The sequence below is a fragment of the Salvelinus fontinalis genome, chromosome 6 (genome assembly GCF_029448725.1).
Source record: "Salvelinus fontinalis isolate EN_2023a chromosome 6, ASM2944872v1, whole genome shotgun sequence".
In the NCBI taxonomy this organism is placed as follows: domain Eukaryota; kingdom Metazoa; phylum Chordata; class Actinopteri; order Salmoniformes; family Salmonidae; genus Salvelinus; species Salvelinus fontinalis.
In genome coordinates, this window is record NC_074670.1 from 5,920,703 (window position 1) to 5,944,412 (window position 23,710).

Genomic DNA, 23,710 nt, shown 5'->3' on the forward strand with positions numbered 1-23,710 from the left:
GCCGCTAGGGCGTGGAACTCTTAATATGGGGTTCCATTCACATTCTACAGTAGGAGCCAGGAAGAGGTGTGGTGGACTGTGGACTACAGCACTGACCATAGAGGGACAAGCCTTTCAATACCTCACAGACTCAGTTATGATGATACATGAATGAATATCATGAGAACTAGATGTTGCTAGTCTGGGGTGGTTATTCTAATCCACCAAAATGGGATAATGGGATCAAATGAGATGTCGAATCTAATTTCGAAACACATTGTCATCATAGCTGTTAATTCATTTCCTGTAACATTCAATGAAGTACGAATATACATGCTTAACGACTTGTGCTCCGGACCAAAATCTAGACAATTTATCATTTTAATTCATTAAATGTCACAGAGGAATTTTATGGGATTTACATTATAAACAAGAGCATTTAAAAATGATATCAGACAATATTGAAAAGGCACACAATGGAAACCCTTAAAGTAGCGTTCTGTTTTGTTTGGTCCTGTTTTCTCTACCAGGAAGTGAAGTAGACGTAGAGCCAAGCCGTGACCTTCAGACTAGAACTACAAGTCCAGCGCCAGAGTTAATAGTATCAGGACCTTCTCCAGAACCCACAGAGCCCCCCTCCCAAACCCCCTCGGCGCCAGGCGAGGAGCAGGCAGAGACAGAGACGCAGACAGAGAAGCAGGAAGTAACTGAAGTTGAGCCCAAGCAGGAAGTACTAGAGCTAGTGGAGTTAGCGGTAGATGAACAGACACAGGGTAAAGAGCAGGAAGAAAGTGAGGAGGAGGGTAAGGAGGAAGAGAGACAGTCAGGGAATGAGGTGGAGGGAGAAGAGAAGGTAGAAGAGGAGGTAGAGGTAGAGGGAGAAGAGGTGGAGATAGAGGATGTAGAAGTGGTAGAGATAGAGGTGGAGGAGGAGGGAGAGAGGGAGCAGGCTGCGTCGGAGGAGAGGGAGGTGGAGGAGAGACTGGTCCTCCTCAGTGAGAAGGAAAGGCAGAACGAGGAAGTGAATGAGAAGGACAACTGTTCTGCCTCCAGTATCTCCTCAGCCAGTAGCACTCTGGAGAGAGAGGAGAGGGAGGAGAAAGTCAACAGCAACCATGAACCAGGTACCAGCTGCCCACCAGCAGGAAATACAGACTTTAGGACACTTGGCCTTTTATGACTTAACATATGACTTGTGATTTGTGCCCATACTGTAAATGGAACACTTGCTGATCTTCCATATGCTGTACATCAGTAGGCAAACATTGAAGTTCAACTCATGTCAGAACATTTCATTCTGCCCATGCTCTCATTTCAGTTTCTGATATATAGATCTGCTCTCTATTCTGTTCTGAAGGCTAGCAATCCAATAGTATTCCAATAGTAATCCAATCCACCCTTCCTCCTTGTGTTTGTCCTCCTCTAGGCCAGTGCATTAAGGAGGAAGACGTGAATGGGCAGTGCAGCAAGATCCTCAACAGCAAGCGCTTCATGCTGGACATGCTCTATGCCCAGAACAAGACCACTGCCGACGAGGACGAAGAGAAGGCGGGAGAGACGGAACAGACTGAGAAATGCAAAGAGGGGATGGAGACGTCATCACTGGAGGGTCAGGACGGGTCGTCGGTGGCCAGCCTAGCCAGTCGTATCTCTACACTTGAGGCCAGCAGGCAGGCCTGCGAGGAGAATGTCAAGAAGATGGAGGTGCAACACCTGGAAAACCAGGGGAGCGTCAGGGCCGTGGCCGAGAAATTTGGAGACCTTGTTAAAAGCCTTGTGTCGCCTCATGAGCTGGAGGCATTGGAGAAGCAGCAGCAGGGCCAGCTTCAACCTGATAAAGACAAAGCTCCTCCGGCCCCGTCCTCCTCTCCCCTACCTCCGAAGAAGGAGTCAGATTATATCTGGGACCAGCTGATGGCAGCCCCCAGGGAGCTGCGTATTAAAGAGATGGACTTTACAGACCTGGCAGACGAGGATGATCTGGACATCCTAGACGTGGACAGTGTGCTGATGGGCTCCAGTGACCTGATGATCCCTCCCCCTCCTCCCTGTCTCTCCGCCCTGCCCCCTCCCCCTCCCCTGGGCCTGTTTGGCTGCCCCCCACCCCCTCCTGTCCCTGGCATGATGCCCCCTCCCCCGCCCTTCATGCCCCCCGGACCCGCCCAGCCCTACCCGGGGTCCCCCCAGCTGAGCCGGGGGACAGGGGAGCCCCCTCTGTTCCAGAAGAAGAAGAAGACTATCCGTCTCTTCTGGAACGAGGTAAGGCCCATGGACGGCCAGTACAGGAACCACAAGCGTTGTAGAGAGTCTCTCTGGTCCAAACTGGAGCCGGTCAAAGTGGACACGTCCAAGCTGGAACACCTGTTTGAAACAAAGTCCAAGGAGCTGCCTGTTACCAAGGTACCTTTGTTGACTGGTTTGGTCCTACATATTTATACGTAGAGGAAATGTATGTGGTTTGCTCAAGAAATTCATTTGTGAAATGATGTCACTTAAAGCATTTAGGGGCGGTTTCCCGGACACAGATTAAGACTAGTCCAGGAAACAGCCCCATAGATGTTTCCAACTTGTCCTCTTCCTCCAGAGCACATAGGTTTAGACATAAGGATCTACTATCCACACCTTCTGTTCTGTATACACTCAGCAGAATAGCACTAACCAGCTTCGCCGTGTTGGTAAAGGCTGACCTGGATGTTGTCTGCTCTGGTTGGATTCTCAAAGCTGACAGAGGGAACTATGTTTTCTCTTCATAATTCACTGTTTCTTTCTGTGTGTGTGTTTTGGTTTTGTCCATTGAGCCTGTTGAGCTGGACCCCCGTGTTCATGCTTCTCTCATCCACAGCAACAAACGTAGTGCCATTTGTAGGGAACAGGGTGCCACTTGGGACGTAACCCTGCTGTCCATGGTGACGTTCTGACTACGCCCCGCACCACGCTGTCTCCTGCTTCAAACTATTGAAGAATGCAGTGCAGGATTTAAACCAGATTGTCTTAAATGTACTCTAGGTCACCCCTGTCGTCCGACCTGCTAGTAGACAGAATGATGGAATGTGATGGATTCCCTCTAGTATCTTGTCAACATCATCAAAGGTGCAGCCTGTCTTCTATAAACTTTTCTCCGTCACTTTAAACTCGACTGACTCTGAGATGGTCCAAAACTGAAAGCAGGAGGGATATATATAAATATAGATGTAGCTAGATATACTGTAGAGAGGCCAACCGCACAGGGAGATCAGATCTACTATAAAAGGTCATATACAGTATTATAGTCACACAGTTTTGGTCCCTTGCCCTGATCCATTGTGATTCTGAGTGTTTCAACATTTGATCTCACCGTCATTTGTTCATGGTGTATTTTTATGTTGGAAGTTTTATGGGATCCCTGAACTGATTTTATGTATAATACATTTGCAAAAATGTCTAAAAACCTGTTTTTGCTTTGTCATTATGGGGTTTTCTGTGTAGATTGATGAGGAAAATGTTTTATTTAATGCATTTTAGAATAAGGCTGTAATGTAATAAAATGTGGAAAACGTGAAGGGGTCTGAATACTTTTCCGAATGCACTGTATGGTATAATACTAGTACTTTATTATTGTTAATATAATGTCCTGTTTCTGTGTATCTCTACTCAGAAAACAGCAGTGGATGGGAAACGACAAGAGATTATTGTCCTGGACTCCAAACGGAGCAATGCCATCAACATCGGGCTGACCGTCCTCCCCCCTCCCCGCACCATCAAGACAGCCATCCTCAACTTTGACGAGTACGCTTTGAACAAGGAGGGGATCGAGGTAAGCTGCATGTGACATGGTATATTGAAATGATTGGGCTATTATGATTATATATCCTAGTCGTTATCGATGTGTATCTCTAGCAAAGTCACTGTAACCATTATCTCTTGAGTGTGAATCTGTGATGTCTAGTAATCTCAATGAAAGCATGTTGGAAAAACATGTGTCTGTGTATCTGTACAGTCAATACTGAAAACACTGCTTATTTCTGCCAAAGAAACAAGTAATTTACTTCAACTAAGTCCAAAAATAAACTTGGTTTCACTTAAAACCTGCACAAAAAAAGACATATGTTTCCAATGTATTTCCACAACCAACTTTTCACTCCAAGAAATGTATGTTCTCAATGATTTGGGACTGGCTGTGGTCGGTGTGGACATGTCATGTGGTTTCTCAGCTGGAAGCCTGGAATCTTAGCTAATCTCATATAATTAATTATTGGTACGTACCATTAAAAGTTAGCTACACATGCATATTTAACGATGCTTTTCTAACCATAATATAGACCTGTGGAGGACTTCAGATGGTGTAAATAATGATTCATGTTGCATCTCCTCAGTCTTATATAATCTGCTGTACTCTTCCATCGTTTCCATGGGAACATTCTAATTTAGAGGAGAGGAGCACTGTAATGTACTGCTCCACCTTCTACGTCTATTTCTCACAGACAGACAGCAGCAGAAAGGTAGAACGTTCAGATGTCTGACAAGGTTGGAGGCCAAGGCAGGAATTATTATTTTTCCAATAGCAAATATGTTCGTTGATAATAAAAAATAACTGGAAATTAGAAACATTCCATCTCTCCCACCACTCATCTCTATCTCCATCCCTCCCTTTCCTCTTCTCCTTCAACTCCCCCTTTCCTCTCCCACCACTCATCTCTATCTCCATCCCTCCCTTTCCTCTTCTCCTTCAACTCCCCCTTTCCTCTCCCACCACTCATCTCTATCTCCATCCCTCCCTTTCCTCTTCTCCTTCAACTCCCCCTTTCCTCTCCCATATGCACGTCCAGCCTCCCTTTCTTCTCCTCCTTCAAATCCCTCCTTTCCTCTCCTCCTTCAACTCTGGTCCAGCCTCTCCAACCTAATGTGTGTGTGTGTGTGTGTGTGTGTGTGTGTGTGTGTGTGTGTGTGTGTGTGTGTGTGTGTGTGTGTGTGTGTGTGTGTGTGTGTGTGTGTGTGTGTGTGTGTGTGTGTGTGTGTGTGTGTGTGTGTGTGTGTGTGTAACTGAGGGGTTGGTACAGCAGCAGAGACATTTATGTCTCGTATGGATTCATGAAGTCGTCTTCTTGTCCTCCTTTCCTAGAAAATCCTGACGATGATCCCCACGGAGGAGGAGAAGCAGAGGATCCAGGATGCTCAGCTGGTGAACCCTGACGTCCCCCTGGGATCAGCAGAGCAGTTCCTCCTCACCCTGTCCTCCATCACGGAGCTGTCCGCCCGGCTGCAGCTCTGGGCCTTCAAGATGGACTACGAGGTCACGGAGAAGGTCAGAGCACCGCCACCTTTCTGTCATCACCGCACCAATTCCTATAAATGGAGTCATGCACTACCTCACACTTCCTACGTGTACATCATCATAATCGGCGGATTGTGCAATACAAGAGAGAATTGTTGGATATGAATATGGATTGGCTTGTCGTAGTTCACATACCAAGGTGTCGTAGTTAAGGAAATAGGTGTTGATTTCCATATAGCACCTGACTCCTCTATGGTTGTTACTGATTGTCCGTTGTTGTTGAACATACGGGTTCAACAAAGAACAACATGAATTATTCCTGGATGTTGTTTCTAGTTGCAGTCTTAAAGTAATAATCTCGTGACAGACGGTCACCATCTGTCCAGCACACACGCAGAGAATCATCTTACAGTAACTAGAGAAATACTCCCAAACAAATCACTTTAACATTTAACCTTCAAACAAATCTCTCTGACATTTAACCATCATAAAGTATTCTCAGCTGGTTCCTGTAATGACTAGCTTCAGTTTAAAAGGCTGTATTTGATGTGTGTGCCACTCTCTCCCTCCCTCTCTCACTCTCTCCTTCCCTCTCTCTCTCCCTCTCTGTTTTACAGGAAGTGGCAGAGCCTCTGCAGGACCTTAAGGAAGGGATGGACCAACTGGAGAAGAACAAGACGCTGCGTTACATCCTGTCCACGCTGCTGGCTATAGGCAACTTCCTTAACGGATCCAACGTGAGTAACATTACAGAAGTCTGGCCTGGGGCTGGAGGTGGAGAAGAGATGAGCTCTCTCCCCCTCTCTCTCTCTCCCCGTCGTTCTCTCTGTCTCTCTCTCCCCCTCCCCTCTCTCTCTCTCCTCCCCCCTCTCTCTCTCTCTCTCCCCCTCTTCCCACCCCCCCTCTCTCTCCCTCTCTTTTTCTCTCTCTCTCTCTCTCCCTTTCTCTTTCTCTCTCTCTCTCTCCCTCCTTCTCTCCCTCCTTCCCTCTGTGCCCCCTGCTAAGCACTGCCATATTGACTTGGCAAAGACAACAGTGTGCTCTCTGTTTGTAGAGGAATGTGCTGTATGCTGTCCGTCTGTCTGTCTGTGCACCAGACACTAGCTAGCCCACTACAGCAGTGTATCTGGAAAGGGAAGGCCTCTGCTCAGCGATGCACCCAACCTGGCGCTGTCTGTCTATTGGAATGAAAGAGAGGCATAAAGAGAGAAAGAGAGACAGAGAGGGTATGAGTGTGTGTGTGTTTGCCTGCGTGTGTGCGTCCATGCCGTGCTTGTGTGTCTCAAAGGTTTAGGATATGAGAGCCAAACATGCAAGTCAGAAAACATGAGGCATCAAGCAAGTAGTTCAGCTAAATAATGCCTGTGTTTATATTTGACGATAAACCATTTAAAATGGGCAAAGGAACAAAGCAAACCCAGTTAGGATGATGTCTTTCAGGAGATGTTTTTTTATTCTCCTTTTTAGGAGCTCTGCTCTTGCTAACTAACAATTGGTAGGTCTGCAATTGATTATGGTTTGTGATAATCACCGACTAATGAAGCTGAATTACTGGTTGACCACTCGATAGAAACCCTTTCTCTTTGTACAAGATCTCGCTGTCCAACATAAAAATACCGATGTTCTGTAATCTTGTTGTGGTGCATATTGGTGACTCATGCTAAAGCGGGAAATATACTGCAATTTGGGCCTCATTTGTGCCTCATTTTGGGAGTCTGATGTTAATAGCATAGACTTGTATCTGTTGTAGTTACATAATGGGTGTGCTTCTTGTGTGTGTGTGTGTGTGTGCGTGTGTGTGCGTGTGTGTGTGTTCGTGCGTGTGTGTGTGTGTGTGCGTGTGTGTGCATGTGTGTGTGTTTGTGCGTGTGTGTGTGTGTTCGTGCGTGCGTGCGTGCGTGCGTGCGTGCGTGTGTGTGTGTGTGTGCGTTTATGTATCCAGGCGAAGGGCTTTGAGCTGGGTTACCTGGAGAAGGTTCCGGAGGTAAAGGACACGGTTCATAAGCAGTCTCTACTGCACCATGCCTGTTCCATTGTGGTGGAGAAGTTTCCAGACAGCTCAGACCTGTACTCTGAGATAGGAGCCATCACCCGCTCGGCTAAGGTACGCCTGTGATTAACTTAGTATAAAGGACTCATGGAAATGATGTTTATCCTTGTAATCCATTTCTTGCTATCAAGCAAAACCTCTGGCTAGATTCAATCTGATCACCCCATTTCGACTATGTACCTTTTTGCAATGTTTCCGTGGAGACCACATTCACGGTAAACCCTGCATATGTCGGCTCAATCGGAAATTACCTTTAAATTTAAGTCGCGCTATAACGCGATGCTCTGCAGTCTGGATTGAACCTAGGCCCTAATCAATAATGAGTGTCATAAATAATGTATTTTATGTCCATGTAGGCAGCTTTAGGTGTTACTCATTAATTACGACGGTTGCTTGTATCAAATCCAAAATGCCATCTCCTGTCATTGTGTAGCTTGAGCAAGGCACTCAGTCTAACCTCTAAACTAATCCATGGGCAACACATTTCCTGTGAACAACGGACAATAAAGTAAACTTCTTCTCTGCCACCTTGTTTCTCAGGTGGACTTCGACCAGCTCCAAGACAACCTGAGCCAGATGGAGCGACGCTGCAAAGCATCGTGGGACAACCTCAAGGTCATCGCCAAGCACGAGATGAAGCCTGCGCTCAAACAGAAGATGTCTGACTTCCTAAAGGACTGTGCAGAGAGAATCATCATATTGAAGATAGTCCATCGGAGAATTATCAACCGGTATGATTATAGTGAAGGGTCTTCTGATGTATTCTTTTACCTCATTGAAATATCATCTAGCGTAGCTTTGACCCCATCTGTTTCTCCAGAGAGAGATAACGGTGTGATATCTGACAGCGTAAACTGCAATGTGATGTTAACATGTTTTTCTCTCTACGTCTTGCAGGTTCCATGCCTTCCTGTTGTTCCTGGGCCATCCAGTGTACGCTGTGCGGGAGGTCAGCATCCACCGCTTCAGTAAGATCCTCAGTGAGTTTGCCCTGGAGTACCGGACCACGCGGGAACGCGTCCTGCAACAGAAACAGAAGAGGGCCAACCACAGAGAGAGGAACAAGACCAGAGGAAAGATGATCACAGATGTGAGTGTTGTTGTTCACCTAACAGGCCTGCTCATGGGAAGTGGCTCAAATGGTGCCCTACTCCCTATATAGTGGACTACCTTTGACCAGGGCTCGCTAAAAAATGGTGTACTATAAAGGGAATAGGGTAGAATTTGGGATGCAGACCTTGTATATTTAAACACTTTTAGTCCCTTGCCCCATCTGGTCACTTTTTCTTTTGTAGGCTTCTCCTGTCTTCTCCTGTGTTCTCTTGTCTTCTCCGGTGTTCTTATGTCTTCTCCAGTCTTCTCCTGTGTTCTTATGTCTTCTCCAGTCTTCTCCTGTGTTCTCTTGTCTTCTCCGGTGTTCTTATGTCTTCTCCAGTCTTCTCCTGTGTTCTTATGTCTTCTCCAGTCTTCTCATGTGTTCTCTTGTCTTCTCCTGTGTTCTTGTGTCTTCTCCAGTCTTCTCCTGTGTTCTCTTGTCTTCTCCAGTGTTCTTATGTCTTCTCCAGTCTTCTCCTGTGTTCTTATGTCTTCTCCAGTCTTCTCATGTGTTCTCTTGTCTTCTCCTGTGTTCTTATGTCTTCTCCAGTCTTCTCCTGTGTTCTCTTGTCTTCTCCAGTGTTCTTATGTCTTCTCCAGTCTTCTCATGTGTTCTCTTGTCTTCTCCTGTGTTCTTATGTCTTCTCCAGTCTTCTCCTGTGTTCTCTTGTCTTCTCCGGTGTTCTTTTGTCTTCTCCAGTCTTCTCCTGTGTTCTTATGTCTTCTCCAGTCTTCTCATGTGTTCTCTTGTCTTCTCCTGTGTTCTCTTGTCTTCTCCAGTGTTATTATGTCTTCTCCAGTCTTCTCCTGTGTTCTCTTGTCTTCTCCTGTGTTCTTATGTCTTCTCCAGTCTTCTCATGTGTTCTCTTGTCTTCTCCTGTGTTCTTATGTCTTCTCCAGTCTTCTCCTGTGTTCTCTTGTCTTCTCCGGTGTTCTTTTGTCTTCTCCAGTCTTCTCCTGTGTTCTCTTCACCTGAGACTCTCTCAATTTCTTTCTTGAACTTCCTCATTGTCATCCTCAGGATTTCATACCGACCTGCTCACTCTCCAAACACGTGGCCACTGGTCACCCCAGACAACACATTAATTTCCAATGACATCAGCATAGTTTCACACATCCAGTACAGTGATTGATTACTGTAACAATAATCAGTGATCTGTTTAGTATGTATCCTATTCTAAAACAGCAGGACTGATCCCCTCTCCTCATACTCCTGCTCCTCTTCCTCTGCCCCCCCTCCACCTGCTCCTCCTCCTCCTCCTGCTCCTCTTCCCTCTTCTCCTCTTCCTCTGCCCCCTTCCTCCTGCTCCTCCTCCTCCTGCTCCCCCTCCTCCTGCTCCTCCTGCTCCCCCTCCTCCCTGTGTGATGATGAAACTCCCTCCAGCCCAGAGGGGCCTGCAGCCTGCTGTAGGAGGGAGATGGAGCGGCATTCCAGGGCCTGTTGTCCTTGGTAGGGTTCACCTCCAGTTCAAGAGCACCCTAATTCAATCACTGTGTGAAATATTCCAACCTTTGGATGTCCCTGCAGGAGAAATAACTATCCCCACAGCGTGATCACGCTGCTCTCACAGGGAGGAGGGGGGCACAGTTGTGTGGTCGCCGTACCCAGTGGTGAATTTGTGGACCGTACAAAAGACAAGACGTGTGTTAATGGTCAACCACCGTTTTTAGATAACCTCATTTACAGAATAGAACATTCCTCATTCTTCTTTTTGTCAGAGGTCATATTTCTGCTCTTTCTGTTTGACTATGACGCCTCCAGCACATCTCATAGCATCTCCTTTTCTGTCTTCCTCTTCATTTCATCTTCTTCCCTTTCCTCTGTAGAGTGAGGATGAAGAGGATGGTGAGGTATGGGTGTGTGTGTGAAAGTGTGAACAGGTGCATGTGTGTGTGGAATTTTTTCCTGTGTTAGTAATGTCTCTAACCTTGAACCAAAGGCCAGAATTCTTCATCACGATCAAGTTGACATATTCTTCTCTGGTTGTGTGTCCGCTGTATTTCTTGCTGTGATTTTTAATGCAGCCACCTGTACAACCAACATTACTGCCAAATCCTTGTTGTTATTGATTCCTACTAGAATGTAACTCTACTAACGGCATCATTTAAAAAAACATCTACTAGATGTAGTATTTATAGTCTTTACAGTATTTACTGAATACTAGAGTTGCATCCAAAATGGCACTCTATTCTAGTGCATTGTATAGGGAATAGGGTGCTATTTGGGATACAGATTAGGTATTGACAGTGTGGTTAGATGATCCAGCTACAGTAGTAGTTATCAGACTAGGTATTGACAGTGTGTTTAGATGATCCAGCTACAGTAGTAGTTATCAGACTAGGTATTGACAGTGTGTTTAGATGATCCAGCTACAGTAGTAGTTATCAGACTAGGTATTGACAGTGTGTTTAGATGATCCAGCTACAGTAGTAGTTATCAGACTAGGTATTGACAGTGTGTTTAGATGATCCAGCTACAGTAGTAGTTATCAGACTAGGTATTGACAGTGTGTTTAGATGATCCAGCTACAGTAGTAGTTATCAGACTAGGTACTGACAGTGTGTTTAGATGATCCAGCTACAGTAGTAGTTATCAGACTAGGTATTGACAGTGTGTTTAGATGATCCAGCTACAGTAGTAGTTATCAGACTAGGTATTGACAGTGTGTTTAGATGATCCAGCTACAGTAGTAGTTATCAGACTAGGTATTGACAGTGTGTTTAGATGATCCAGCTACAGTAGTAGTTATCAGACTAGGTATTGACAGTGTGTTTAGATGATCCAGCTACAGTAGTAGTTATCAGACTAGGTACTGACAGTGTGTTTAGATGATCCAGCTACAGTAGTAGTTATCAGACTAGGTATTGACAATGTGTTTAGATGATCCAGCTACAGTAGTAGTTATCAGACTAGGTATTGACAGTGTGTTTAGATGATCCAGCTACAGTAGTAGTTGTCAGACTAGGTATTGACAGTGTGTTTAGATGATCCAGCTACAGTAGTAGTTATCAGACTAGGTATTGACAGTGTGGTTAGATGATCCAGCTACAGTAGTAGTTATCAGACTAGGTATTGACAGTGTGTTTAGATGATCCAGCTACAGTAGTAGTTATCAGACTAGGTATTGACAGTGTGTTTAGATGATCCAGCTACAGTAGTAGTTATCAGACTAGGTATTGACAGTGTGTTTAGATGATCCAGCTACAGTAGTAGTAATCAGACTAGGTATTGACAGTGTGGTTAGATGATCCAGCTACAGTAGTAGTTATCAGACTAGGTATTGACAGTGTGTTTAGATGATCCAGCTACAGTAGTAGTTATCAGACTAGGTATTGACAGTGTGTTTAGATGATCCAGCTACAGTAGTAGTTATCAGACTAGGTACTGACAGTGTGTTTAGATGATCCAGCTACAGTAGTAGTTATCAGACTAGGTATTGACAGTGTGGTTAGATGATCCAGCTACAGTAGTAGTTATCAGACTAGGTATTGACAGTGTGTTTAGATGATCCAGCTACAGTAGTAGTTATCAGACTAGGTATTGACAGTGTGGTTAGATGATCCAGCTACAGTAGTAGTTATCAGACTAGGTATTGACAGTGTGTTTAGATGATCCAGCTACAGTAGTAGTTATCAGACTAGGTATTGACAGTGTGGTTAGATGATCCAGCTACAGTAGTAGTTATCAGACTAGGTACTGACAGTGTGTTTAGATGATCCAGCTACAGTAGTAGTTATCAGACTAGGTACTGACAGTGTGTTTAGATGATCCAGCTACAGTAGTAGTTATCAGACTAGGTACTGACAGTGTGTTTAGATGATCCAGCTACAGTAGTAGTTATCAGACTAGGTATTGACAGTGTGTTTAGATGATCCAGCTACAGTAGTAGTTATCAGACTAGGTATTGACAGTGTGTTTAGATGATCCAGCTACAGTAGTAGTTATCAGACTAGGTATTGACAGTGTGTTTAGATGATCCAGCTACAGTAGTAGTTATCAGACTAGGTACTGACAGTGTGGTTAGATGATCCAGCTACAGTAGTAGTTATCAGACTAGGTACTGACAGTGTGTTTAGATGATCCAGCTACAGTAGTAGTTATCAGACTAGGTACTGACAGTGTGTTTAGATGATCCAGCTACAGTAGTAGTTATCAGACTAGGTATTGACAGTGTGTTTAGATGATCCAGCTACAGTAGTAGTTATCAGACTAGGTACTGACAGTGTGTTTAGATGATCCAGCTACAGTAGTAGTTATCAGACTAGGTATTGACAGTGTGTTTAGATGATCCAGCTACAGTAGTAGTTATCAGACTAGGTATTGACAGTGTGTTTAGATGATCCAGCTACAGTAGTAGTTATCAGACTAGGTATTGACAGTGTGTTTAGATGATCCAGCTACAGTAGTAGTTATCAGACTAGGTATTGACAGTGTGTTTAGATGATCCAGCTACAGTAGTAGTTATCAGACTAGGTATTGACAGTGTGTTTAGATGATCCAGCTACAGTAGTAGTTATCAGACTAGGTATTGACAGTGTGTTTAGATGATCCAGCTACAGTAGTAGTTATCAGACTAGGTACTGACAGTGTGTTTAGATGATCCAGCTACAGTAGTAGTTATCAGACTAGGTATTGACAGTGTGTTTAGATGATCCAGCTACAGTAGTAGTTATCAGACTAGGTATTGACAGTGTGGTTAGATGATCCAGCTACAGTAGTAGTTATCAGACTAGGTATTGACAGTGTATTTAGATGATCCAGCTACAGTAGTAGTTATCAGACTAGGTATTGACAGTGTGTTTAGATGATCCAGCTACAGTAGTAGTTATCAGACTAGGTATTGACAGTGTGGTTAGATGATCCAGCTACAGTAGTAGTTATCAGACTAGGTATTGACAGTGTGTTTAGATGATCCAGCTACAGTAGTAGTTATCAGACTAGGTATTGACAGTGTGTTTAGATGATCCAGCTACAGTAGTAGTTATCAGACTAGGTATTGACAGGGTGTTTAGATGATCCAGCTACAGTAGTAGTTATCAGACTAGGTATTGACATTGTGTTTAGATGATCCAGCTACAGTAGTAGTTATCAGACTAGGTATTGACAGTGTGTTTAGATGATCCAGCTACAGTAGTAGGTATCAGACTAGGTACTGACAGTGTGTTTAGATGATCCAGCTACAGTAGTAGTTATCAGACTAGGTATTGACAGTGTGTTTAGATGGTCCAGCTACAGTAGTAGTTATCAGACTAGGTATTGACAGTGTGTTTAGATGGTCCAGCTACAGTAGTAGTTATCAGACTAGGTATTGACAGTGTGTTTAGATGATCCAGCTACAGTAGTAGTTATCAGACTAGGTACTGACAGTGTGTTTAGATGATCCAGCTACAGTAGTAGTTATCAGACTAGGTATTGACAGTGTGTTTAGATGGTCCAGCTACAGTAGTAGTTATCAGACTAGGTATTGACAGTGTGTTTAGATGATCCAGCTACAGTAGTAGTTATCAGACTAGGTATTGACAGTGTGTTTAGATGATCCAGCTACAGTAGTAGTTATCAGACTAGGTATTGACAGTGTGTTTAGATGATCCAGCTACAGTAGTAGTTATCAGACTAGGTAGTGACAGTGTGTTTAGATGATCCAGCTACAGTAGTAGTTATCAGACTAGGTATTGACAGTGTGTTTAGATGATCCAGCTACAGTAGTAGTTATCAGACTAGGTATTGACAGTGTGGTTAGATGATCCAGCTACAGTAGTAGTTATCAGACTAGGTATTGACAGTGTATTTAGATGATCCAGCTACAGTAGTAGTTATCAGACTAGGTATTGACAGTGTGTTTAGATGATCCAGCTACAGTAGTAGTTATCAGACTAGGTATTGACAGTGTGGTTAGATGATCCAGCTACAGTAGTAGTTATCAGACTAGGTATTGACAGTGTGTTTAGATGATCCAGCTACAGTAGTAGTTATCAGACTAGGTATTGACAGTGTGTTTAGATGATCCAGCTACAGTAGTAGTTATCAGACTAGGTATTGACAGGGTGTTTAGATGATCCAGCTACAGTAGTAGTTATCAGACTAGGTATTGACATTGTGTTTAGATGATCCAGCTACAGTAGTAGTTATCAGACTAGGTATTGACAGTGTGTTTAGATGATCCAGCTACAGTAGTAGGTATCAGACTAGGTACTGACAGTGTGTTTAGATGATCCAGCTACAGTAGTAGTTATCAGACTAGGTATTGACAGTGTGTTTAGATGGTCCAGCTACAGTAGTAGTTATCAGACTAGGTATTGACAGTGTGTTTAGATGGTCCAGCTACAGTAGTAGTTATCAGACTAGGTATTGACAGTGTGTTTAGATGATCCAGCTACAGTAGTAGTTATCAGACTAGGTACTGACAGTGTGTTTAGATGATCCAGCTACAGTAGTAGTTATCAGACTAGGTATTGACAGTGTGTTTAGATGGTCCAGCTACAGTAGTAGTTATCAGACTAGGTATTGACAGTGTGTTTAGATGATCCAGCTACAGTAGTAGTTATCAGACTAGGTACTGACAGTGTGTTTAGATGGTCCAGCTACAGTAGTAGTTATCAGACTAGGTATTGACAGTGTGTTTAGATGATCCAGCTACAGTAGTAGTTATCAGACTAGGTATTGACAGTGTGTTTAGATGATCCAGCTACAGTAGTAGTTATCAGACTAGGTACTGACAGTGTGTTTAGATGATCCAGCTACAGTAGTAGTTATCAGACTAGGTATTGACAGTGTGTTTAGATGGTCCAGCTACAGTAGTAGTTATCAGACTAGGTATTGACAGTGTGTTTAGATGGTCCAGCTACAGTAGTAGTTATCAGACTAGGTATTGACAGTGTGTTTAGATGATCCAGCTACAGTAGTAGTTATCAGACTAGGTACTGACAGTGTGTTTAGATGATCCAGCTACAGTAGTAGTTATCAGACTAGGTATTGACAGTGTGTTTAGATGGTCCAGCTACAGTAGTAGTTATCAGACTAGGTATTGACAGTGTGTTTAGATGATCCAGCTACAGTAGTAGTTATCAGACTAGGTACTGACAGTGTGTTTAGATGGTCCAGCTACAGTAGTAGTTATCAGACTAGGTACTGACAGTGTGTTTAGATGATCCAGCTACAGTAGTAGTTATCAGACTAGGTATTGACAGTGTGTTTAGATGGTCCAGCTACAGTAGTAGTTATCAGACTAGGTATTGACAGTGTGTTTAGATGATCCAGCTACAGTAGTAGTTATCAGACTAGGTATTGACAGTGTGGTTAGATGGTCCAGCTACAGTAGTAGTTATCAGACTAGGTATTGACAGTGTGTTTAGATGGTCCAGCTACAGTAGTAGTTATCAGACTAGGTATTGACAGTGTGGTTAGATGGTCCAGCTACAGTAGTAGTTATCAGACTAGGTATTGACAGTGTGTTTAGATGGTCCAGCTACAGTAGTAGTTATCAGACTAGGTATTGACAGTGTGTTTAGATGGTCCAGCTACAGTAGTAGTTATCAGACTAGGTATTGACAGTGTGTTTAGATGGTCCAGCTACAGTAGTAGTTATCAGACTAGGTATTGACAGTGTGTTTAGATGGTCCAGCTACAGTAGTAGTTATCAGACTAGGTATTGACAGTGTGTTTAGATGGTCCAGCTACAGTAGTAGTTATCAGACTAGGTATTGACAGTGTGTTTAGATGATCCAGCTACAGTAGTAGTTATCAGACTAGGTATTGACAGTGTGGTTAGATGGTCCAGCTACAGTAGTAGTTATCAGACTAGGTATTGACAGTGTGTTTAGATGGTCCAGCTACAGTAGTAGTTATCAGACTAGGTATTGACAGTGTGTTTAGATGGTCCAGCTACAGTAGTAGTTATCAGACTAGGTATTGACAGTGTGTTTAGATGATCCAGCTACAGTAGTAGTTATCAGACTAGGTATTGACAGTGTGTTTAGATGATCCAGCTACAGTAGTAGTTATCAGACTAGGTATTGACAGTGTATTTAGATGATCCAGCTACAGTAGTAGTTATCAGACTAGGTATTGACAGAGTGTTTAGATGGTCCAGCTACAGTAGTAGTTATCAGACTAGGTATTGACAGTGTGTTTAGATGGTCCAGCTACAGTAGTAGTTATCAGACTAGGTATTGACAGTGTGTTTAGATGGTCCAGCTACAGTAGTAGTTATCAGACTAGGTATTGACAGTGTGGTTAGATGATCCAGCTACAGTAGTAGTTATCAGACTAGGTATTGACAGTGTGTTTAGATGGTCCAGCTACAGTAGTAGTTATCAGACTAGGTATTGACAGTGTGGTTAGATGATCCAGCTACAGTAGTAGTTATCAGACTAGGTATTGACAGTGTGTTTAGATGGTCCAGCTACAGTAGTAGTTATCAGACTAGGTATTGACAGTGTGGTTAGATGATCCAGCTACAGTAGTAGTTATCAGACTAGGTATTGACAGAGTGTTTAGATGATCCAGCTACAGTAGTAGTTATCAGACTAGGTATTGACAGTGTGGTTAGATGATCCAGCTACAGTAGTAGTTATCAGACTAGGTACTGACAGTGTGTTTAGATGATCCAGCTACAGTAGTAGTTATCAGACTAGGTATTGACAGTGTGTTTAGATGGTCCAGCTACAGTAGTAGTTATCAGACTAGGTATTGACAGTGTGTTTAGATGGTCCAGCTACAGTAGTAGTTATCAGACTAGGTATTGACAGTGTGTTTAGATGATCCAGCTACAGTAGTAGTTATCAGACTAGGTATTGACAGTGTGTTTAGATGGTCCAGCTACAGTAGTAGTTATCAGACTAGGTATTGACAGTGTGTTTAGATGGTCCAGCTACAGTAGTAGTTATCAGACTAGGTATTGACAGTGTGTTTAGATGGTCCAGCTACAGTAGTAGTTATCAGACTAGGTATTGACAGTGTGGTTAGATGATCCAGCTACAGTAGTAGTTATCAGACTAGGTATTGACAGAGTGTTTAGATGATCCAGCTACAGTAGTAGTTATCAGACTAGGTACTGACAGTGTGGTTAGATGATCCAGCTACAGTAGTAGTTATCAGACTAGGTATTGACAGAGTGTTTAGATGATCCAGCTACAGTAGTAGTTATCAGACTAGGTATTGACAGTGTGTTTAGATGGTCCAGCTACAGTAGTAGTTATCAGACTAGGTATTGACAGTGTGGTTAGATGATCCAGCTACAGTAGTAGTTATCAGACTAGGTATTGACAGAGTGTTTAGATGATCCAGCTACAGTAGTAGTTATCAGACTAGGTATTGACAGAGTGTTTAGATGATCCAGCTACAGTAGTAGTTATCAGACTAGGTATTGACAGAGTGTTTAGATGATCCAGCTACAGTAGTAGTTATCAGACTAGGTATTGACAGAGTGTTTAGATGGTCCAGCTACAGTAGTAGTTATCAGACTAGGTATTGACAGTGTGTTTAGATGATCCAGCTACAGTAGTAGTTATCAGACTAGGTATTGACAGAGTGTTTAGATGATCCAGCTACAGTAGTAGTTATCAGACTAGGTATTGACAGAGTGTTTAGATGATCCAGCTACAGTAGTAGTTATCAGACTAGGTATTGACAGTGTGTTTAGATGGTCCAGCTACAGTAGTAGTTATCAGACTAGGTATTGACAGTGTGGTTAGATGGTCCAGCTACAGTAGTAGTTATCAGACTAGGTATTGACAGTGTGTTTAGATGATCCAGCTACAGTAGTAGTTATCAGACTAGGTATTGACAGTGTGGTTAGATGGTCCAGCTACAGTAGTAGTTATCAGACTAGGTATTGACAGTGTGGTTAGATGGTCCAGCTACAGTAGTAGTTATCAGACTAGGTATTGACAGTGTGTTTAGATGATCCAGCTACAGTAGTAGTTATCAGACTAGGTATTGACAGTGTGTTTAGATGGTCCAGCTACAGTAGTAGTTATCAGACTAGGTATTGACAGTGTGGTTAGATGGTCCAGCTACAGTAGTAGTTATCAGACTAGGTATTGACAGTGTGTTTAGATGATCCAGCTACAGTAGTAGTTATCAGACTAGGTATTGACAGTGTGTTTAGATGGTCCAGCTACAGTAGTAGTTATCAGACTAGGTATTGACAGTGTGTTTAGATGGTCCAGCTACAGTAGTAGTTATCAGACTAGGTATTGACAGTGTGTTTAGATGGTCCAGCTACAGTAGTAGTTATCAGACTAGGTATTGACAGTGTGTTTAGATGGTCCAGCTACAGTAGTAGTTATCAGACTAGGTATTGACAGTGTGTTTAGATGGTCCAGCTACAGTAGTAGTTATCAGACTAGGTATTGACAGTGTGTTTAGATGGTCCAGCTACAGTAGTAGTTATCAGACTAGGTATTGACAGTGTGTTTAGATGGTCCAGCTACAGTAGTAGTTATCAGACTAGGTATTGACAGTGTGTTTAGATGGTCCAGCTACAGTAGTAGTTATCAGACTAGGTATTGACAGTGTGTTTAGATGGTCCAGCTACAGTAGTAGTTATCAGACTAGGTATTGACAGTGTGTTTAGATGGTCCAGCTACAGTAGTAGTTATCAGACTAGGTATTGACAGTGTGTTTAGATGGTCCAGCTACAGTAGTAGTTATCAGACTAGGTATTGACAGTGTGTTTAGATGGTCCAGCTACAGTAGTAGTTATCAGACTAGGTATTGACAGTGTGGTTAGATGGTCCAGCTACAGTAGTAGTTATCAGACTAGGTATTGACAGTGTGGTTAGATGGTCCAGCTACAGTAGTAGTTATCAGACTAGGTATTGACAGTGTGTTTAGATGATCCAGCTACAGTAGTAGTTATCAGACTAGGTATTGACAGTGTGTTTAGATGGTCCAGCTACAGTAGTAGTTATCAGACTAGGTATTGACAGAGTGTTTAGATGATCCAGCTACAGTAGTAGTTATCAGACTAGGTATTGACAGAGTGTTTAGATGGTCCAGCTACAGTAGTAGTTATCAGACTAGGTATTGACAGTGTGTTTAGATGATCCAGCTACAGTAGTAGTTATCAGACTAGGTATTGACAGTGTGTTTAGATGATCCAGCTACAGTAGTAGTTATCAGACTAGGTATTGACAGTGTGTTTAGATGATCCAGCTACAGTAGTAGTTATCAGACTAGGTATTGACAGTGTGTTTAGATGATCCAGCTACAGTAGTAGTTATCAGACTAGGTATTGACAGTGTGTTTAGATGATCCAGCTACAGTAGTAGTTATCAGACTAGGTATTGACAGTGTGTTTAGATGATCCAGCTACAGTAGTAGTTATCAGACTAGGTATTGACAGTGTGTTTAGATGATCCAGCTACAGTAGTAGTTATCAGACTAGGTATTGACAGTGTGTTTAGATGATCCAGCTACAGTAGTAGTTATCAGACTAGGTATTGACAGGTTGTTTAGATGGTCCAGCTACAGTAGTAGTTATCAGACTAGGTATTGACAGTGTGTTTAGATGGTCCAGCTACAGTAGTAGTTATCAGACTAGGTATTGACAGTGTGTTAAGATGATCCAGCTACAGTAGTAGTTATCAGACTAGGTATTGACAGTGTGTTTAGATGATCCAGCTACAGTAGTAGTTATCAGACTAGGTATTGACAGTGTGTTTAGATGATCCAGCTACAGTAGTAGTTATCAGACTAGGTATTGACAGTGTGTTTAGATGATCCAGCTACAGTAGTAGTTATCAGACTAGGTATTGACAGTGTGTTTAGATGATCCAGCTACAGTAGTAGTTATCAGACTAGGTAGAAGAATCTCACAAGGATTGTAAAACAAGGACATATCAGACAAGGCTTAAGGGTTAGAATTAGAATTAGGGGTTTGATGTTAGGTGAAGGGTTAGGTTCATGTTTAGGGAAAATAGGATAAATAGTGTGCGTGCGTGTGTGTGAGAGAGAGAGAGAGATAGGTAGGCTATGGAAGTTCTGTTCACTGCAAGTCCACAGACAAGGGAAGCAGGGTAGCCCAAACTCAAACCAGACCCCGGGGGGTCAGAATCCACAGACAAGGGAAGCAGGGTAGGCCAAACTCTAACCAGACCCCGGGGGGTCAGAATCCACAGACAAGGGAAGCAGGGTAGGCCAAACTCTAACCAGACCCCGGGGGGTCAGAATCCACAGACAAGGGAAGCAGGGTAGGCCAAACTCTAACCAGACCCCGGGGGGTCAGAATCCACAGACAAGCACTTCCTGATAAAACCTAATCCTGGGGAGTAGACCTTATGAGAACCAGAGAATCATCTCTTAAAAAACAATGAGGTCTACATGAGAGTCTGAGTCCTAAATGCCACCCTATTCCTTATATAGTATAGTGTACTTCATTTGACCAGAGTCCTGGTCTAAAATAGTGCACTATAAAAGGAATAGGGTTCCATTTGGGATGAAGCCTCACTCTGCTGACCAGGATCAGCTTACACAGCTCTGTTTGTTCTATAATGTAACCAAGATGGCGATCACCATCAACAGGGAAGAAATCAGCAGGTTTCAATACAGATGGTTAGGTTTTACTTCACTGTATGTGATGTATAGGTTCATAAGACGGTCGTCACATAGCGCTGACAACTTAGGTCTAAGTAAGGTTAACTTATGACTAATAAGTTATGACAAAGACCTGTGGTGAATGTGGGGGGTGGCGGGTGTTGTTGGTTTGTTTGTTTGTTGCAGATACTAAATAAATATGGCTTCTGTTTGTGGGATACAATTTTTAAAAGTGCATGCAGCATGTGACCATTTAAATATAGCTCCCATGCTGTTGGTCAGGAGAATACTGTATAGAACTGTGATTAAGCCAGAATGGATTTGTATGTCGTTGTTTTCTAGTTGTTTTCTAATTGAGTGCTCTTAATGGTGCCAGAGCATGATGACTAATTGAACCATTTTCGTAGATAGATTTAGGAAATTTAATCTCTAACCTAGCTCTTCTCTCCTAATCCACCCCACAGGATGGAAAGTTTGGCGGTAGCGCCCCGGGGCCTGTAAGCCAGGAGGGCGTGCTGACGCAGGGTCTGCAGTACGCAGAGGAAGCAGCGGAGCATGAGAACATGAAGGCAGTGCTGAAGAGCAGTTTGCAGGGCTGCAGTGACAGTGGAGCGTCCACCGTGCCAGGCCTACGTACACGCACCAGAGCCAGCAGACCAGGTCAGTCTGACAGACCACTACCTTCACACAACTCCTGTAAAAAAGGGAAACTTCTGAAGGACTTTTTTTTTTTTTTTTTACAACCGCCAGCTCTACTACACCTGAGGTTGATTCTGTCTGTCCTTCTCTTCTCTCCTTCTCTTCTCTCCTTTTCTCCTTGTCTTCTCTCCTTGTCTTCTCTCCTTCTCTTTCTCTCCTTCTCTTTCTCTCCTTGTCTTCTCTACTTCTCTTCTTGTTTTCTCTCCTTCTCGTCTCTCCTTCTCTTATCTCCTTGTCTTCTCTCCTATCCTTGTCTTCTCTCCTAGGCCGTGTGGGTCCTTGGGGCTCATCAGTGATTGAAGACCCACCTAATTGCACAGACGCTGCAGATGAGATCATGGAGCGCATCGTCAGGTCAGCCACTCAGGGGCCCAGGACACGGACAGAGCCTCGCGAGAGGAAGAGGTCCAGAGCCAACCGCAAGTCACGTGAGTCAGAGGGGCTTTTTACAGTAACAAAATATTTGAAGTAAGAGTTGCCTTTGTTTGACATCAGATTTGCAACTTTTCTTTTTACAGTATCCTTACATTAGCTTTGGATGTGGTCTCTCTCTCTCTCTCTCTCTCTCTCTCTCTCTCTCTCTCTCTCTCTCTCTCTCTCTCTCTCTCTCTCTCTCTCTCTCTCTCTCTCTCTCTCTCTCTCTCCTCTCCTCTCTCTCTCATCTCTCTCTCTCTCTCTCTCTCTCATCTCTCTCTCTCTCCTCTCTCTCTCTCTCTCTCTCTCTCTCTCTCTCTCTCTCTCTCTCTCTCTCTCTCTCTCTCTCTCTCTCTCTCTCTCTCTCTCTCTCTCTCTCTCTCTCTCTCTCTAGTGAGAAGAACACTGAAAAGCGGTCTGACGCCAGAGGAGGCCAATGCCTTGGGGTTGTCCAGTGGTTCAGAGATGGCTGTGTGACAGGAAGAGAAGTAGAGCTGGATCCGGCAGCACAGCACACACAGACACCTGGGAAACCCTCTTACCGCCCTTCACTGACCCCTGACCTCTAACCCCTGCTCATCCAGCCAGCCCGTCAACCGCTGCACCATAGCTTAGCTTGGTATTTCCCCTGGTTCAGCTTTATGATGACTGTAGCTCACCTTTCTGTCTGTGGTTTGTGCAGGTAGCTGTGACACAGTGTGTCACCTGGTTAAGATGGTAAACAATGTTCAGGAAGAGACCATGAGGAATATGGTCCTCACCCAGGATAATAGATGGTTTTCAGTGGTATTGGTATAGGGGCAGGTGAAGGGGTTGAGTGATCCAGCTGACCCAGCTCCACACACACACACTCAGGTAAAGTTCAGCATCCAAACCACTACACTATGCTGCTGTGCCAACGTGAGTGCTTCTTAATCCTGTTGTTCCAATCAGTTGTTTCTCCTGACCTTTGAATATGAGGCTGAGGCCTTTGAGGAACAGCTCCCATCCCAACTGTAAGTCTTAATCACTTGATGAAGTCCACAGTGACCACATGACTAGTGGTGAATCTCAGTTGTATTTCCTTGATTACTCGTGTCTTCTATCCTCACCTGTCTATACAAGGCATTGGAGGACTAGATCTGAGGTTCCTCCTCCCTAACCTTTTCCTCAATTGAGATTCACCCTAAGATTGAACGATACAAACTGAGACGAACCTACACAGAAGACCTTTAGCCTCAGGACTTCTAAAGGGAGGGACATGCGAGTGCTTGAATCACTGTGGACTTGTGTCTGAACCAAAAAGGCCTCGGAGTTGAATATTGACGCTAAAGAAGTTAGCATTGATGCTAAAGACGTTAGCATTGATGTTAAAGACGTTAGCATTGATGCTATCTATCCCCACTTATGATGAGCATGTGTGTTGGGCTTGGTGTCAGACAGTATTTTTAGTTCGAACAATTTTTGTTTATATAAAAAAAATGTCTGTGTCCACAGGCTGTTTTGTTCTACTATACTACTGTGGTAGTTTTTTGGTTTTAAAATACTTTAATGCGTGAGAAAAAGGTGCTCAGAGAAGGAATATTTGCACTGGATGTAGAAGTTGGATATTTAGAGGAAAGGAAGGTGAAATCCTTGACACACACTGATGTACCAATCAGATATCAGATGAATTCAAGAATTCACCAGATAGAACCAGTAATGA

General features: G+C 43.5%; 1 protein-coding gene across 1 annotated transcript in view; it reads left to right on the plus strand.

Annotated features, from left to right (window-relative positions):
- Positions 1–22,804, plus strand: part of LOC129856889 (FH1/FH2 domain-containing protein 3-like) — a 43,646-nt gene extending 20,842 nt beyond the window's left edge. The window contains exons 12-22 of the mRNA XM_055924635.1: positions 510–1,103; positions 1,406–2,379; positions 3,614–3,772; positions 5,078–5,260; positions 5,848–5,967; positions 7,173–7,334; positions 7,821–8,011; positions 8,178–8,370; positions 21,378–21,573; positions 21,879–22,040; positions 22,421–22,804. Coding sequence (XP_055780610.1) covers positions 510–1,103; positions 1,406–2,379; positions 3,614–3,772; positions 5,078–5,260; positions 5,848–5,967; positions 7,173–7,334; positions 7,821–8,011; positions 8,178–8,370; positions 21,378–21,573; positions 21,879–22,040; positions 22,421–22,503 — 3,017 coding nt within the window. The 3' untranslated portion in view covers positions 22,504–22,804. The remainder of the gene's footprint in view (positions 1–509; positions 1,104–1,405; positions 2,380–3,613; positions 3,773–5,077; positions 5,261–5,847; positions 5,968–7,172; positions 7,335–7,820; positions 8,012–8,177; positions 8,371–21,377; positions 21,574–21,878; positions 22,041–22,420) is intronic.
- Positions 22,805–23,710: the final 906 nt, after the last annotated feature.